Consider the following 18,047-nt stretch of genomic DNA (forward strand, 5'->3'; position numbering starts at 1 on the left):
CACAGGAAACCCCAATTTCTAGATCGTGCATTTGTATTTTTTCCTTTTCTCATCTCAATAATGGCATTTTTTAACTCTTAAAAAAGACTTAAATCTGGTAAATGATGAGCACGACTCCGAGTAAGATGCGAGGTCACTCAAACCTACTGTTTACCTGCCAAATTCTTGCTGACTTGGCGTTAATTAGTCGGAAGAAAAACAGTCACTGGAGTCTAAATCTCAGCAACGTTGAATGTGAAAATATTGAACATTTAAAATGTTGATATTAGACAGTAAATCCTTAATATGATGTCAAAATATACTGTCTAACAAACACCACGAGGACTGGAGGGAAGAGTGATTTGATGTCATATTTAGAGTGAATATGACATTTTGCTGTGATGTTGCCCGTCTTAGCATCGGTGTGACACATACCTCACTTCATTTACCCTTTGCTGGGAAGGAGCACCCCTCTCCATTTAGCTTTATCACTAGCGCTGATCATTAGGCTTTAAAGACATAGAATCCCTAACATCTGCCAGCGCCTGTTGATTTGCGGTGCATTTACGTTTATTTATTTTGACCAGATGAGCCTCTTGGTATTTATAGCGGGAGTAAAAGCCCAGTGTGGGGTCAATCCAGGGCAAGGCTACCAAGACAAAATGCTCAAGCTGACCTGACATTCTTGTCCCCATTTTGCTGGGGACAGATTCTCCTGTCTCCTGAATTGGCCCCCAATAAAAAAAAAAAAAAATCAGTCAGCAAGAAACTGAGTTGAGCTTGAGAGCGAAAGTTTGATTTAAAGATTCCAACCCCATCGCTCTTTCTGGAGAACTTCCACCTGACACAGTGTCGGTGTCTCGGCGTGCTGGGGGTCACGCGTGGCAGGGCGCCGCGGCGGTGTGGCGGCGGGGAAATGCGGGGCCCCTCTCCTTTGTTTCCCCCTCCAGCTCCGCAGGCCTCCAAGAGCATCTGTCACCACAGGGGGTCAGCAGGGCCAAGATGAATGAGCCCCCGGTGGATTCCCTCCCACCTTGGCAAATGGCACAGGACAGAGGAGGGCATAGGGGACTAGGGGGAGGGGTCAGTGTGTATGTGTGTGTGTGTGTGTGTGTGTGTGTGTGTGTGTGTTTGTTTGCATGTGAGTGAGTGAGAGAGAGGGAGAGAGAGAGAGAGGGAGGGGTTCTGCTGTGGGATTCCCATTTCTCACTTGAGTATCATGACAAAGCTGACTTGAGACATACCAGAGAAGAGTGAAACTCCATATGCTGCCTGGATATCAACACATTCTTTCCACGAGGATTTATTATCTAAAATGGAGTATATCTGAAGAAAAAAAAAAAGAAGAAGTTGCCTTCGCATTTTGGATTTTACCGCGTTTGATTTGGATTTCGAGGCTTCATGCAGCGGTCGCGTAGTCATGGAAGGTACACGAGAAGCTTTTTTTTTTTATTTACACGTGGCTGTGATGTAGCATTAATGAGATGGGCTTTTAGCACCTAATTTAGAGAGCACGGAGGGATGTTTGTCTTTTTTTTTCTCCTAATTTCTCTCCCCCATCCCCCTTTTCTCTCACGTCTGATGGGCAGTGTCTTTTCTAATGTTAACACCGAGCTGAGCTCTTTCCCGCATTTCAGCCATTGGTATGGACTTAAGTTGTTAATGCATTACAATGAGGCCTAAGCTATTGAGATATTTATCAAATTTTCATTAACATTTGATTTACAGTTAAATCCTCACTGAGGTGGAGAGAGTAGATTAGAGTAGATTTACGTTAAATCCTGGATCCACTCATTTTGACTTACTGTACTGTTGATTAAATAGCATTTCAAGCATTTCCAAACAATCAAATGTCAAGTTTGACTGCTATCACCAACGCCATACATCCATTTCTCCGATGTGTGAAGTCAAATAAAAATAGAAGCCTTTCTTCTTATTGATTTAGTGTTCAATTGCAAACACTGTAATGTGATTATGACGTTGAGGTAGAAACAAAAGAAGCACTGGAGGAAAGAAACGTGATGTTAAAAGTAGGAACAGCTCAATTGAAGTCGGGTATCTGAATAAAAAAAGTGTTTTCTGTTATGAGGTTTAATTAACAACATGTGACATGTGTTCACCCAAGCCGACGTTGTGACATTTGCACTTAAAAAAGCATTCAAATGACAGAAAAGGTAAACAATGTAAGCATCCTTTCCTGCTTGATTAAGCTGTATTTACTTTTATGTGTGCTATTGTCTTACTGCCATTTACATTTGAAGAGTGTTCATGCATTGGATTTGACATTAGTCAGCGATCAAGCTCCATATCTTCAGGAATGCTTTTCTTGCTTTCCACTGTAACTGTAATTAAAAACAGAATTTTCGATGACAGAAGCAACAATAGACTGTTTATGGAATTGTATGTTTGCATTCGTAAACGCAAAGTTAATGTAACAAATTCAAATGAAATAGTCTTCATTATGATCTCAGCAAAGTAGTACTTTCTCTCTACATTTTTGCAGCATGTCTATTCCACACATATGACTGTATGATTTATTATGCTGGGTGTGTATGCACATGCAGTTGGACTTGCTTTACACAATTACAAATATATACCACTGCCTTGAGTCCAGTCAGGCTCTATTAAGACACTAAACAAGCGCTCCGGCCTAAATATCCCCTCAAATGTCATTACTGGGAAGACAGAACCTGGTGTCTAGATTTACGGCTCCTTCATCTCCATCTCGGGAGCCATCTGCGTCTCCTCCTGTGTCGTCAGCCCTTCACGACGAGATAAGCATCCAAATATTCCAAGACTGCACTCCCTGAGTAATTAGCCCAGTGTAAGACCACCGAGGGGACGACCAGAGGAGGGTGAAGCCTGAACTTGTGTTAACGGATACTTCAGCCCCAATCGCACATTTCACCTCATCAAAGTGAATTCTGATTTTCCTTCTCTCTTAGATAATAATGTACGTTTCAGTTGCACCGTTTTTTTTTTTGTCTAACATATTGACATTTTTAACTTTTCACCTTGATTAGCCGTATCAAGCTGGCTAATCATTCACAAAATAAGTCCCGTAGTGGTCAGTAAATGCAAGTTGAACCACCTTATGTACACTTGCCTTTTTGAAGGGGACTTGGGACCCCAAACCTTACAGAATAGCGCCACATAGTCCGGTGTGATGACCGGGTAGATTGTGACGTTCAGTGTTTTGGAAGTGGAACTTTGCTTGTGTTATATCAGAGCCTGAGTGGCTAAACAGTACCGTGTCAAAGGGTCAACGTAACCCCGGCGAATCCATTCTGAGCTGGGCTGTGTGTTGTCAGCGCAACTACGAGCTAAATCACCTGATTGTGTTTTATGAAAATAGCCCCGGGGGGGGGGGCGCGGTGTCACGTGACTCCTCCTGGCGAGTACATGTGTCATGGCTGGAGACGCTGGTAATGTTTGAGTGGCCATAAGTGCATTTCAATGTATGATTGGGCATGTTCTATGTCAGGAAATGTTTTATTAAATTACTGAGTCCTACAATCTTCTTCTTTTTCTCCTGTCTGTTTGTCAAAATTGTCATCATGTGAAAATGCTGCGGTAACTTTTAAAAACAGCTTTTTTTTAATTATAGGTGAGTCTTCAAATAGGGATCAGACACTGACTTACTTGTTGTTTGACTTTTTCATAAATTGAGATCAACGTGTAATCCCGGCTACTTAGAGATAAGTGGTGTGCTGCAGCTTATCTTTCAGGAGATATAAAATGTTTGTGTTTCATTGTATCAGCGATAGCGATACTCCGCTAAGTCGATATTTCCTTGCTCCCCCCCCCCGCAGGTCTCGGAAGCACTGAGTGAAATGTCTCTGCTGAGCGTTTCTGCTGAGTGGTAGCCATCCAGCATGTAGCAGAGGTGAACAAGTCCCTTCACGCCTGGGAACTATCCAACAACGTAAGTCAGCTTGTTTTTTTTGAATGCGCAGCTCGTCCGCTAGAAAGAAAGAGTGTCTGTGTTCTCATATTTTCTGGAGTGGAGATCAGACTACCTCACCGTGACCCCGGGGTCACATTCATGCAATCTGTCGATGCCACCCAGGAGCCAACCGACGGCCTTGACTGACCAGCAGACCGTCTTTTTAAGCCACTGGTCTTTGAACATTAAAGTCAACTCATTATGTTTGACCATCCCTCAAGCAGCTGCTGACTCACCTGAACCCCCCTCGTCACTACAGCTGACCTTAGCAACAACTCGAGTCACACCCCAGGAACATCCGTTGAGTGACCCTCCGCCACAGTCGCGCTTTGTTTTTAAGTTGCAGGTGAGAAAAGGTCATTGGCTGTGTTCACCTCCGGCCTGCGCGAGGTTAATGACAAATCTGTCCGCTGAGGCTTGAGGGTCAGCCGACCAAAGAGGCCTCCGGAGCCTCCTTTTGACTTCACAATCCAACAGGCAGCGGCTGCTTAAAAACACCCTCAGGCGCTCCTTTTTTCTTTTCTTTTTTTTTTTCTTTCCCCCCGCCCTTTCTGTCTTTGTCTCTCCGTGCAGCCACCTTCCTCCATCAGTTAAGCAAGAAAATACTGTAGCTTCATTCTGTTAAGCTGCTTATCTCTTTGACAGCTCAGTCAGGCACTGTTAATCTTGTCTTTTGTCTGGGTTGCTCAGATTCCTCCCCAGGAAGGTTGTTAGGTAAACACGGGGTCTGGAGCCTGTCCAGGCGTGGGCAAGAGAAGAGCCACGAGGAGAAAAGGCCACTCTGACTTGATTCCCACCCTGCCCATTATTGACAAAATAAAAAAGGTTCAGGGTTTGTGTTTGGCTAAAGGACACTGTGTATCTACTGGATATTGATTGACTGACTGACACATTCAGTGTGTGTTACAGATGAACAGAACAACTGACATGGAAGTCATTGATTTCACTGCTAGAAGAGAAAAATGAATATCATTCGGGTTTTGGAGGGTTGGACCTCGGGGTCTTTCTGACATTTCAGAGAAAACAAATCAATCAATTAACTGAGAAAATAATGAGATGAATCGATAATGAAAGGAATTGTTAGCTGCAGCCCTAATGGATTTAAAATAGTAGGTTGCAAATCTAAATAGCCAAAATAGCTTAAATTATAATTAAAGTGTTTTTTCCTATTTATCATGTTTTCATTTAACAAAATTGCTGCGGCTTCATTTCTAATTTGTGCTCCTTTTGATTCGAACATAAAAGCTGCTTCATAGCAACTCCCACTAATAAACATCTCCGCTCCAAGGCTAATGTTGGCCGTTCTGAGAGGCTTATTGAACTCCCCCACTAGGCCCGCTCCAGTGTTCATGAACCACAACACCGGTCTGCACCAGATAAATGTAGTCCAAAGACAAACATGGGAGGATCTTCAGGCCAAATCTCATGTGTCAGGAAAGCGGCCAAAACTCCCCTTTTATTTTCCAACACCCACTCTTATGTTATGACAAGCTGCAAACTGGGAGTTTTGGGTGGAAACCATTAGCCATTGATCAGTGCTGCTTTGTCACCAAGTTTGGATGACTTTCTGGCTCTTTTTCTGTTTCTTCCCCCCTTCTCTGTTTTTGTGTTTCCCTCTTTGAGACGACATGCTTTAGCCCTCTGTCCAGCTGCCACCTGCCTCCAGAGAGCCGGCCCAAGCTCAGGCCCACACAGCCGACCCTGGCAGATGTCCCAGAGTGGACACCGGGCTGGAAGGGGGGGGGCAGAGTGACAAAAACAGACAGAAGGAGAAAGAGCCCGAAAAAGAGAAGAAAAAGGCATTGGCCTCATTATGTTTGGGCTGACATTGTTAGTGGATAGGGCTACTTGGACCCTTCATCCGTTTGATGATGAATAGTTTATTCTATAAAATGCCCAACACAATTACCCAGAGCCTAATGTGACGTCTTCAGATCGCGGCCGAAGCGCTGACTGATCTCATTTGAACTAAAAAAAAAAAAAAAAAAAAAGGCCAAGTGACGTACGCCGACCCGACCCTCGGGAAGGATGCAGCTGCGTTAATTCCAAAAACATGAATGCATTTGTGTGAGACACCTGCTGCCGGAGGGCTCACCGTCCCCAATGTCCCCAACGTCCCCAACCCATCGATGAGTGGAGATAAGCCGAGCCATGACTGTGCATCTCTGCTCATCATCCTGCCTCTCTTTGCTCTCGCAGATAATGGGGAACTCGTATGCCGGGCAGCTGAAATCTGCTCGATTTGAAGAGGCTCTCCACAACTCGATCGAGGCATCGCTGCGCTCCAGCAGTGGAGACCCGCAGCCCATCTTCACACAGCTCTACCTGGAGCCGGAGCCGTATCCCGGCAACATGGAAGGTAGGAAACGCAAAAGGCTCTCCGTGGAAGTCAAGCATACTTACTGATGCACCTCTGGTCTACTTTTCACTATACATGCATATGTATATGTTTTCACCCAAAGGGTTCTAATTATAAAGGGAGAGCTCAATTTAAACCCACATAAAATGAATACATGCATTTATGTTGAATGGTGTGCTTACCTTTGGACAAATATCATATTTTTTTGCCTGTTCCGCCGATCTGCTGTGCATTGATTAAAAGGTTACCGTTCCATAATTTGCTATAATTACTTCCCTTTCTAATGAGTTTCAAGTTGCATAGACGCGTATTTTGAATTTGGCTGTTAAATGCAGCGTCACTCGTCTCATTTGAGTGAAAATGATCAGATTTAAAATGTCCATCAGACGTGAAGTCGAAAGCGGACCTCCATGGGTGCGAGCCGCCGGGCCACGAGCTCATGAACGGCCACTCTTCCAACGATCTGGAGGAGCTGGAGGACGAGGACGACTCGGACAGCAGCAGCCCGCCGCTTCCCTACATGCAGGGCCCTGTACCCGACGGCTGCTGCACACTGGACGGTAACCCAGAAAGGCCTTGTAGGCACTCTATTTATACTGAAGCACGAAAACCTTTGCATGAGATAAAAAATAGAAATATTAGGGGTGGTTGTTGTTGTTGTTGTTGTTGTTGTTAATATATAAAATGTCCTTCTTTATTCTGTCGAATGTCACATCTGTTTCATCCTGACTGAGAACATCCTTCCCCCTCAGGGTTCTGTCAAGCCGGCAAGGACCTCCGCCTGGTCTCCATAGCAACGGAGACCATCGAAGTCCCAGCAGGCTTTGAGCTGGTCGGTGCCAAGTCCCCCGGCGTCCCCGAGCACATCCTGGCGTGTGTCGTGGACCGCCGCTTTTTGCCTGACGAGAATGGGAAAAATGCACTTTTAGGTCAGTCTGTTCTCCGCGTCTCAGACCAGAGTGACGGAGTTCCTTCAGCGTTCCCGGTAGAATGAACGCGCTCTGTTGTTAGTGCTGTGCTGGCCAAAAAAAACTCATTTGTGAAATAATACATCTGTTTTTACTTCCAGGTTTTTCAGGAAACTGCGTGGGCTGTGGGGAAAAGGGTTTCAGATACTTCACTGAGTTCTCGAACCACATCAACCTGAAGTTATCCACCCAGCCCAAGAAGCAGAAGCACTTAAAATACTACCTGGTGAAGAATTCTCAGGGTGCTCTGTGCAAAGGACCCCTCATCTGCTGGAAAGGTAAAAAAAAAACACACATTCATGACACTTCTGTCTTGCATTGATTTCATCTCTGATGGGCAGTATTTTGTAACTCCTCTTCGCTCCTCCTCAGACTGTAAAACCCGTCAGTTCTCCAGCAGCGTGTCGACGTCCAAACCCAGCTCGTCCTCCTCTCTCAGCAGCAAAGAAAACGGAGGCGCCAGTGGACACAGCTCCTCTCCCTTCTCCCTCTCCGGTGAGACTGCTATATATATATATATATATATATATATATATACACACAATTGAATTCTGTCATATGAGGTCGTTCCAGGTAAAAACTTGACAACCGTGCAGCGAAAGGCCCCGAATGATTTCAGATAAACCAACAGCTAAGTGTCACATGAAATGCGAGGGAGCGATATTCTGTTTCTCTTTAAAGGAGTCATCACCTGGTTTTATACGTATCCAGCCCCCCTTGGATCGCTTTGGATCAATTCGTAAAACTTATTAGAAAAAAAAAAAAAATTTTAATCAAACATTGAGCTTGTTCTGACCCTTTTTCGTACCGCGATTTTATCACGCGAGATTACGCGCGAGGTTTTGACTGGTCCGGATGTGCATTGTATAATATGTAATGAGGCGCGCGTTGATTCGCCGCAGGAAGGACAGAGCCGGGGGGGCTTGCCTGCATGCAGACTCCAAAACATAATGGCGGCGCTTCGGCGATTTCAGGTAGCGGACGTGGCGGGGTTGGGTGGTGAAAGAGGGGTGGGCTTATGCAAGTAGCCGCCACGGTGACGTCACCGAAGGCGCAGAATCAAAATCTCGTGCTTTAGGAATGCACACCCTTGTGTGCTATTCCTGTTCGGAAAAAGAGCAGAAGCGAAAAAACGGCGCCACTTTCAAACTCCAGCCTTTCAGGCAAGTTTCAACTGAGGTCAAACACAGATATGCATGTTTTAACAAGAGCAATTGCGATTTCCAGGTGATGACTCCTTTAAGGAGATGTTCATTCTCTGACCTCTCACAACAAGGACGCCTGCTCCCTCTTTGATTGAAAAAAAAAGAAAAGCTCCTGGGCTTATGGTATTGATCTGTTCCCTGAACCTGGAAGCCGCCTGTCACTCATTAAAGCGTTAGACAGCTGAACTGCGGGGCTCGTTGTTGCCCACGGCCTGAAATCTCCCGAGTAGCGACCTTCATGTACATCCTGCTCTCGAAGAGGTCGCCGAGGTTAAAACGCAGTGCGCTGCAAATGTTTGTGGAGTGGGTGAGTGTTATGAATTTTAATGATGAATTCCTGAATCTGTTTTTTTTTTTTACCACCAGATTCTCCGCCCACCAGAACGACGCAAGCGTCCGCTGTGTTTTTCGGGAGTCAGGATCTCGCCAGAGACTGCAGTTTCCTCAAACCTCTGTCGTCCACATCTGGAAACAAAACTCTACCGATAGGTGAGGCTCTTTTGCGGTGCGCCTGTCATTTCAGTGTATTTCCCCTTTGCTTTACTTTTTTGTCCTATTAATCTTCATTCACACAATAACACATTTTTAGGCACGTTCCCACTTTCCTAGTTGCATCCAGAGCTTTGACAGTGGCATTCGCAAAGATTTAGATGCTAATAAGCCTTCGCCTTAATTTGACACTTAAATGGCCTTGTGCTTATGCCGGAAAAAAGTGGTTGCCTAGCTACGTGGTTTCGGCGTATCGCAGATGGAGCCGTGGCTGACCATGGAGCCAAGATTAGCCTCTGGAAGGGCCTGTTTAGACACACGCATGCACATGTGATGCGTGAGAGTGTGTGTGTGTGTGTGTGTGTGTGTGTGTGTGTGTGCGCACACCGATCAATACTGAAGGAAGGAATGCTGTAATGACTTTTTAAGGCTTTGCTATCCATTAGCCCCTTTACAAGGTTTTGCTATTGACAAGCAGCAGCTACACACACACACACACACACACACACACACACACACACGTCAATCAATGTTTTAGTGTATTGCAAACACAGTGACTATGAGATTGCAAAAATGTTCAATCCCATCGTTGGAAATAGACATTCATGTGTAGGAGATCAATAAGCCACTGTTTCTACTTATCCATTTTTATGTATTGCTCAGCAGATATCAGTTACCGCTGCAAAAACATGTTTATATCTCAACACCTATTGGATGGATTGGCATGATATTTCTTTACAGACATTCATGGTGCCCAGAGGATGAATCCATATTAGACTGCTGATCTTTTGACTTCCCTTAATGCCATCATCGTGTCAAGATTTAAGCCTTTACGGAGCTGCTAGTAGTCCAAATATAATACAGTATAGAGTCTTTACTACCTGTGTGTCTTTAGTACCTACAGCTCTGAGGGTGAACGGGCCGACAAACGGCCTGGGTGTTGACGGGCGTCCCCCCTTACTGAGTCCCACCCAGGTCTCTTTAGGGCCCCAAGGTCAGGGGTATCGCACTGACTTAGGAGACAGTCCTGGTAAGTCCTTCTTTTTCGAAGAGAAAACAAACATTGCATATTTTTCAGAAGTACAGTATATGTATTAATTCCTTTTGCTCTCTTTTCTGTTTTCACGTCGTTCTCTGTGGCTGTTTTTGGACATTCAGTATCCTCTGCCATGAACTCGGGTCCTCCAAAGAAGCGCCACCGGAGCTGGCACCCCAACTCCTTGGTACCCGTCCCGCCGACGGCCGTCCCCGTTCCAGCCATCCGGCCGATAGTTTGCTCTCCAGGTCAGTTCCTGAACCCAAACAGGGTCATCGCTGTGATACGTCGGCGTGAGATGGGCTGTAAATTGTCCCTCTTGTGTCTGTGTGTGTGATCCGCTAATATCTGAGAACTTTAGCTGTAAATCATTCGTGTAATTCCTCGATTCCCTCCAGGTGCCGTATTAGGAGTGTCGCCTCCTCAGCCACCAGTAGCAGGAGTCATTCAGCCCCAGCCCGTCCCCGCCGGAGAGACGGTCATCGTCCCCGACAACCTGCTCACCTCATCAGGAGTTCGCCCTGTCATCCTCATCGGTACGAGCTTTATTTCAGTGCTCTCTTCATGCTGGGAATGAAATGCACCGCAGGGCATATCCAAACCTCAGAAAAACAGAATCAGAGATTTGAAAGTTTAAAATAAAGCAGGCCGAGAAGTTGTTTTAACTTGTTGCATATTTCTAGCTGCTGTGTTTTTCTGTGTTGTCTAATGTTTGCTTTTATTTTTAGGGCATGGCACTTTACCTTATTTCTATGGGAATGTGGGGGACATCATGGTGAGCCCCCTGCTGGTCAGCTGCTATAAGAGCAGCCAGCTGACGGAGAAAACCCTGGAGACTTTGGGCCTCAACAGCAGCCAGTTTCTCTGTGTGGAGACGATGATCCTGCTCACGTTACAGTATCTCGCACGTTTAGGTGAGCAACAAAGCCAGGGCTGCAGATGAGCTGGTCTTTTTTGCTGTCATCAAACACATGGATGACCATTTAAACAGAAACATTGTCATTTTCTTGCATGCATGCTTCTATATCAGCAGTTTGGTCTTTTCATGATTCCTGCAGGCTCGATGCAGATTCCTCTGAGGGAGGAGCTGGAGCAGATAGTTTTAAAGGCCATGCTTTGCTGCCCCAGGGGTCCCGCCATCTCCCCGTCCCAGCTGCCCTGGTTGGCTCGGCTGGAAGCCAGTGTCTCCGGGGGCACCGTCCAAGTCGTGGTTACCCAAAACTCTCTGGGAGAGGGCATCTCGGAGTCGCTCCGTTCTCTCATCGAGGGTCCTCACCACCAGAACGGCCTGCCCACCTACGTAGTCATCATATGTGTCTCCAAAATGAGCGGCAACGAGTTCTGCGTGCTTGTTTTGGGTGAGTGTCGCCACCTGCTCGCTCCTTTAGGGTTCATCTGCTGCTACTGTGACACAATTGTGCACAACACGTATATTAAAGTCGTAATGACACGTGATGTGTTGGACACAGGGAAATACCAGGCACGGGCCTTAGCTGAAGGCATGATGACGACCAATGAGTTCCTCAAGGAGATCAGCTACGAACTCATCACGGGCAAAGTCAGCGTCTTGGCCTCTCACTTCAAAACCACGTCATTAGGTGAGGTTCATACAACACGTCACACACTACGATGAAACGAGGCTGTATCCATGTGTTGGATGGCTGTGCTGCATATGTCATATTATGTGCTGAGTGTCTTTGTGTGACTATGGGGACTGGTTGTTTATTAGGGGACAATCTGGACAAGCAGCTGGTGCGATACCAGCGCCGACGGAAGGGACAGGTCATCCAGCCCTTCCAGGGCGATGTCACTGACCACATCCATTCCCAGGAGGCTGCCAGCATGTCACCGCCCTCAGACCGAGGTTAGGCCGCTCTCCATCCTACTCGCTGTACTGCTAATCCACCTGCCATAGGCAAAGCAATCAATATGATACTCTACATAGAATGTGATGATGTCATCCAATCCATATCTATGGTTAATCAGCAAAGATTTTTTATTTTTTTTGCAGTTAATTTGGTAGATAAACTGATACTTTCTCCCTCTTTGCAGCCGAGCTTTTAAGCAAGGTCTTCCAGATCTATCCGACCCAGCTGAGCGTGGCTCGGAGCCTCCTCTCTCAAGTCTGCTCCATCGCCGACTCAGGAACCCAGAACCTGGACCTGGGCCGTTTTTGTAAAGTGGACTTTCTTGTTCTGGTGCCTCCGTCTCACATTCTGGTACACCAGACTGCGCAGCGCATCCGTCAATCAGGTTTGTGTCCAAAGTCGTCGACATTTCTCTGTTGCCTCTTCTTCCTCTCTTCACTGTTCTATATATTATGGAAACACAGTGCGACCGTTGGTTCTGTTGATGAAAGGTTCCCGTGGGGTGTTACCATGGAAGCTGTGTGTGTGTGTGTGTGTGTGTGTGTGTGTGTGTGCGTGTGTGTGTGTGATGATGTAAAAATTTAATTAAATTAAAATTAAATTAAATTAAATAATTAAATAAAACACCCAAAATAAAAATGAGAATTAAAAAAATATCAATATAAAATGTGTCCAGATGCCCTGAGTGGACAAAGTCATGGAACCTGATGACTGAGATTCGACTCAGAGTCTGTAAGACGAAGGCAGAGTTAAACCTTAATTCCTTCTTTGTCTTGGCTCAGGCGTGCTGATCGACCTGGGAATCGAAGACGTGTGCTCGGCCCACCAGAAGTCGGACAAGTACGTGGTGCGTCTGGACGGTGACGTTCACGCCAAGATGGAAGCCTTCATGAGGAAAGTCAAGCAGAACCCCTACACCCTGTTTGTCCTCATTCACGACAACTCCCACGTCGACCTCACAAGGTAAGATAGTTCGCTCCGTTGATGATCTAAAGCTCCGTGTAGGGACGAGTTGTTATGGCTGCACATCTGGCCTTGTCCTTTTCATACACTGATTAAAGAGGAGAGAGGAAAACAGCTGCAAGCAACTGAAAACAAATAAAGCACTCATATCTATAACCTTGAATGTCAGTGGGACATAGTCCAGATCATTTCAGATCTCTGGGGGTTTTTTTTAAATATAATTTTAGACATATATTCAAAATGATATCTGACCCACATTGTTTGCTGTGTTGGTGCAGTTGGATAGAGATGGTTGTTGCTATTGCCAACCGCCAAGATCTTCTTCCAGGCAAACTGCTGTTGTCACTGCCAGAAACTTAAATAGATCACTTCCTGTTTCCCAGAGGAGTTTTCTTTGGAATGACCTACAACACGCTGGGCAAAGCAAATAAAACAACAAAAAACCCCTCCATGAAACCGTGTCCCTCATGGAGTTGTTATTTGCATCCATCTTGAACGATATGAATTTAGACGTTTGCCCTGCTCCCTCTCCAGCGCTCTGTCGGGCTCCGTGTGCCACGGCGAGCTGCAGGGTTTGGCTGACCGAGTGGTGAACTGCCAGGAAGTCCTAGATGCCATGAACCTCCTGGTCCTGCAGGTCAGCTGCTTCCCGTACACGCTGCAGACCCACCAGTCCCGGATCAGCCTCCACAACGAAGTTCACTGGCCCTCCAGCGAAAGTCTGGTGAGTAGTGTTTAACCCCCCACAAGGCGTGAAGGTAACAGTAGAAATCCTGCATGCCATTATTTACTTCACTCCTGTCAAGAAAAATGGATGTTATGGCAACATGCAGGAGCCAGTTTGTAACGGCTGTGGTTTAGTTGCTCCACCTGGTGGACCTAAAGTGCAATTACATTGAGATGCGTTGCTTCTAGCGACCTCTGTGGTGGTAGATGGAACTGCAGGCGAGCCTCTGGGACTTCATCTCCCTCACCTAACAGTGTCTCATCTGCGTGATGCTTTCAAATGCTCCACACTGAAAGGAGGTCCGTCGTTTTCCCTCGTTGGCCGTCGTTTTCTTCTTGATTACTTGACATTCTTCACTCCGATTGGCTTTTTGTTTCTTTTTCTTGGGACTGGAAGTTGAATGGTCTTCTTTCTCTGGCTATTGATCCTCCATTGTGAGTCAGCAGTAATATGGTGCTGTTGAGTCCACAAAAAGATTTAGTTTAATATTGAGGAGGGTGTGAAGGTCATGCTGTACTAGTTATTCTCATCATTATCTTGCGCTGACTTAATTCTAATGTTGTAGATTCTAAATCCGATCCCAAACTGATTCAAATGGATTAAAAAAGATGTGCTGCACAAAATCACTTCTCAGACATTCCTCTTTTTTTTTTTTTTTTTTATACTTATGTCATAATATTCAGACAATTACTCAAATAGATAATTTTAATTTAATTTTACTTTTAATTTGTTGTCTAACTCATGACCCATAGACAGAACAACTGTTGATGATAACTGTTGCCATATTTTAAGGGGTCTCGAGCCCAAAAAGACTTCAGAGGGCAAATAATAATGGAAGTGAAAGCACTTTCAAGTCAATTATCATGCAGGATCGTTCTATGCTCAGTAAGCTAGATGTGGTTTTTAACACTGAACCTGATGCAGTATAGAGTATATATGGAGTATGCCATGTTCTTACTGTACTATACCTGTCGTCCAGCAGGGGAGGCAATTGCCCAATGAGTTGCTCTACTTCGGCCTGAGGGACTACAGCAGCTCCCTGCAGTGGGGCGTGGCCAGTCCCATTCTGCGTTGTGATGATGCGTTTGAGAAGATGGTCCACACGCTGCTGGAAAGGTCAGTGCCGTGTCATCACTGAGAAATCATGATCGTAGACACACATACACACTCATCCAGTATCTGATATTAGATACAGTGTGTTTCCTGTCATTTTGAATTGGCATTTTCTGACAGTTGAGAGACACAAACCCGTCCAAGTTGTCCCTGTGTTGATAAAAGACATCACAATGTAAAGCTCACACTCCCGTCTCTGTCCCAGACATCCGCACCTACACAGCATGGTGATCCGCAGCTACCTGCTGATTCAGCAGTACACGGAGGCCATGATGGCTCTGACCTCTTCCCCGTCCCTGAGAGACCACATCACCCCAGAGACCCTGGCTATGGTGGAGGACCTGATCAACGCCCCGAGCAGGGAGGGCTCCCAGGGCCGGGGCCACATGCTGCTGGTTCGAGTCCCCTCGCTACAGCTGGCCATGCTGGCCCGGGAGCGGCTGGAGGACGTGAGGGACAAACTGGGGCTCCAGTTGTGCTTCGCCGTGCTGCTGGGGAGCCCGGCCACCGAACTCAACCTACCCAGGAACTTTACTAACCGCCTCAGGGTGAGTCATGAATCTTCTTTTTTTTATTCTTTATACAAAGTTACTGTGATCTATCCAAGCAAAATGTGTTGATGGAATCAGATCCTTGAGTGAAACTCTCAAGTTTGAATGGACATCAGGCTCTGAATGAGACTTGATTTTTACAAAGAAGTCTTAAGTAATTATCAGGGAATTTACTTAATTCTCAGGATTCACTGATCTCTTTTTCCCAGACTTTATTGAGGTTAATCTCAAACGTCATTTAAACCACTGACACCCTACCAGTGAATGCTTAAGACTTCAATTCATCAACAGTGTAACATCACCTTTTAAGAGAAAATGTTTTATTGTATTACATTATATCTGCAATAAAGGGGAAACAATGTACCCAACATGCATTATTGGTACAAATGATACATCCATGACCAAAGAGTAAACATGTGATAACTGTGTTTTGCTGCAGGCGTGGAGAGGCTGTGAGAATGAGGACTGGGTACCGCACACGTATGAGGATCTTGAAGGGCTCCCCTGCATCGTCATCCTCACAGGGAAGGACCCTCTCGGAGAAACATTCCCCAGGTAAACCCACAACATGGCAATCAATCATGGAAAGTAGAGATCCTTTCCTTTCACCTCATCTATAATTCCTCTCACTCCTCCGTGTTATTTTACACACAAAGAGAGCTCCGGTTACTTTCTGTGCTGCACCCAGTGTATCAGTCCTGGCTCATGTGTCTGTGTCGTGTCAGTAAACCATGTTTCATTCTATTTGACTTAAAAATGCATTTCTAAAAATGACCCTTCGCCCTTCTAGGTCTCTAAAATACAGCGACCTGCGTCTGATAGACTCCAGCTACCTGACTCGTACGGCACTGGAGCAGGAGGTGGGTCTGGCCTGCACCTACGTGTCCATGGGCGTGATCCAGGAGCCCAGGAAGGCCATGACCCCTCGGGAATCGGACGGCGAGAAGGCCGCCACCAGCTTGAATGACGGAGATGAGCTGGAAAGGCCTCAGAGCAACGGCAGCGCTGCGACCAGGACCTCTGGTGAGTCCCTGAACCTCGCTTAGAACACTCGGAAGTCCATTCCTTGAAAGTGTTTTCGTATTCATCCCTTTGCTCCCTTCATTCCTCCACTCAGGCTCTTTGGCGGAGAACGGTGTCAGCTCGTCTGACGTCACCGACTCCTTCCAGAAGCCCTCCACCTCCACCTGCCCACCCGAAGGTGCCGTCACCTCAGACATAGGCACAGCCACACAAGCCTTCAAGCAGGAGTGCGATTCCCTGGGAAGCCAGCTCTCCGCCAAAGCCTCCAAGGCCCCTCCCTCTCTGTACTCCAGTTCCTCCTCTTCCTCCCCCTCCCCATCTTCCTCCTCCACCCAGAAGCCCAGCCAGTCCACGCAGTGCAGTCGGGAACCTAAGCCCGCTCGCGTATCCCCGCGGACGGTCATCATGTCGCGGGCGGCGTACAACCTGCTGGCGGGGGAGTCGGGGAGTCAGCTGAGCTCCTTCTCCCTGCTGCCTCACGCAGACATGGCCTGGAGCAGCCCACTGAGGCCCCTCATCACCCACAACCTGCAGGGGGCGGAGCAGAGCATGTACTACCGCCAGTGGACCATCGCCAGGCAGCATCACGCCGATTACGAAGCTCCGTCGTCGATGCCACATCCACGACGCCTGCTACTGAGCGGACCCCCACAGGTAACACAACACAAGAACTGCTCCCCCTCTAGGTGCATTTCAGTACTACTATGTGTATTGTATTAATTAAGCATCTGGATGTTAGTGTCATTGTAACAGGAATGGTTATTTTTTTGTCCTTTGTTAGGTGGGAAAAACAGGTGCCTACCTGCAGTTCCTGCGTATCCTGTTCCGGATGCTCATCAGACTGTTGGAGGTAGATGTGTACGACGAAGAAGAGGAGGAAGAAGAAGGTGAAGATCATTGGGACTGACTCATTTATTCTGACCTTCTATCATTTTAAACGCACCACAGAACTCACTAAACATGTTTACTTTTCATCTCCAGAACCATCAGAGGTCACGACTCTAGTAAATACGCAGTTGCCTGACATTGAGGAAGTGCGAAAGCTGCCCTTTGACCCCTACCCACGGGACCCCAAGTTCAGGAAGGCCAGCCCTGTTTACACGGACAAGATGCCAAAGTGCTCGAAGGGTCAGCAGAAATCTCAACACACTGGTTTCCTTTAGAATAACTCAAATGATGTTATCTGAAAGTATAAGTGTTATGTGTTTGATTTTTGATTTATTTTTTTCCCCCCAATCAGCAGATTTTAAGCAAGAAGACGACAACCACACCCCGGCCAAACGAGTGACCAAGTCCATCCGTCTGAGCAGGTTTGCGGCCCACAATGCCTTTCATCACTGTGAACAGTGTCACCACTACTGTGAAGCCGGCCCTGCCACGCAGGTGAGTTCACTCCACAGGCTCACAGCCAACGTCTAAGACACTCCAAACTTGAAAGCTTTTTTTAAAATTGTATTCTCATGCTGGTTTGTGCATTTGTGTGCCGCAGCTGTCTGAGTGCACCTTCCACGCATTCACCTTCTGCTCGTCCATGCTGGGGGAGGAGGTCCAGCTCCAGTTTGTCATTCCCAAAGCCAAAGAGCAGCACTTTGTCTTCAGTCAGCAGGGCAGCCACTTGGAGAGCATGCGCTTGCCTCTGGTCTCCGCCAAGGTACATCTTTCTACAGGTGGAGGCAAGCTCAGTCACTATGGTGACGCACCCTCTCATCCAAATGGCCTCTTCCACAGCCATCGGTTATTTGTGGTAGTTTCATTGTTTTCATTTCTGCTCGTCGCTTCCTGCGAAGGCTCAAAACTGAGGATCTCAAATAGATTTATTT

General features: G+C 46.6%; 1 protein-coding gene across 1 annotated transcript in view; it reads left to right on the forward strand.

Annotated features, from left to right (window-relative positions):
* greb1l (GREB1 like retinoic acid receptor coactivator) overlaps window positions 1-18,047 on the forward strand; it is a 39,097-nt gene that overhangs the window by 15,614 nt on the left and 5,436 nt on the right. The window contains exons 3-28 of the mRNA XM_084008298.1: window positions 3,792-3,904; window positions 6,125-6,284; window positions 6,671-6,844; window positions 7,037-7,213; window positions 7,354-7,530; window positions 7,625-7,747; window positions 8,824-8,946; window positions 9,842-9,976; window positions 10,105-10,230; window positions 10,381-10,518; window positions 10,711-10,896; window positions 11,041-11,340; window positions 11,452-11,580; window positions 11,712-11,846; window positions 12,035-12,235; window positions 12,633-12,813; window positions 13,348-13,537; window positions 14,520-14,656; window positions 14,859-15,201; window positions 15,644-15,759; window positions 15,995-16,227; window positions 16,322-16,881; window positions 17,009-17,114; window positions 17,209-17,355; window positions 17,468-17,610; window positions 17,717-17,878. Of these exons, the coding sequence (XP_083864424.1) occupies window positions 6,128-6,284; window positions 6,671-6,844; window positions 7,037-7,213; window positions 7,354-7,530; window positions 7,625-7,747; window positions 8,824-8,946; window positions 9,842-9,976; window positions 10,105-10,230; window positions 10,381-10,518; window positions 10,711-10,896; window positions 11,041-11,340; window positions 11,452-11,580; window positions 11,712-11,846; window positions 12,035-12,235; window positions 12,633-12,813; window positions 13,348-13,537; window positions 14,520-14,656; window positions 14,859-15,201; window positions 15,644-15,759; window positions 15,995-16,227; window positions 16,322-16,881; window positions 17,009-17,114; window positions 17,209-17,355; window positions 17,468-17,610; window positions 17,717-17,878 (4,599 nt within the window). The 5' untranslated portion in view covers window positions 3,792-3,904; window positions 6,125-6,127. The remainder of the gene's footprint in view (window positions 1-3,791; window positions 3,905-6,124; window positions 6,285-6,670; window positions 6,845-7,036; window positions 7,214-7,353; window positions 7,531-7,624; window positions 7,748-8,823; window positions 8,947-9,841; window positions 9,977-10,104; window positions 10,231-10,380; window positions 10,519-10,710; window positions 10,897-11,040; window positions 11,341-11,451; window positions 11,581-11,711; window positions 11,847-12,034; window positions 12,236-12,632; window positions 12,814-13,347; window positions 13,538-14,519; window positions 14,657-14,858; window positions 15,202-15,643; window positions 15,760-15,994; window positions 16,228-16,321; window positions 16,882-17,008; window positions 17,115-17,208; window positions 17,356-17,467; window positions 17,611-17,716; window positions 17,879-18,047) is intronic.

Source organism: Eutrigla gurnardus (genome assembly GCF_963514095.1).
Source record: "Eutrigla gurnardus genome assembly, chromosome: 4".
Classification (NCBI taxonomy): domain Eukaryota; kingdom Metazoa; phylum Chordata; class Actinopteri; order Perciformes; family Triglidae; genus Eutrigla; species Eutrigla gurnardus.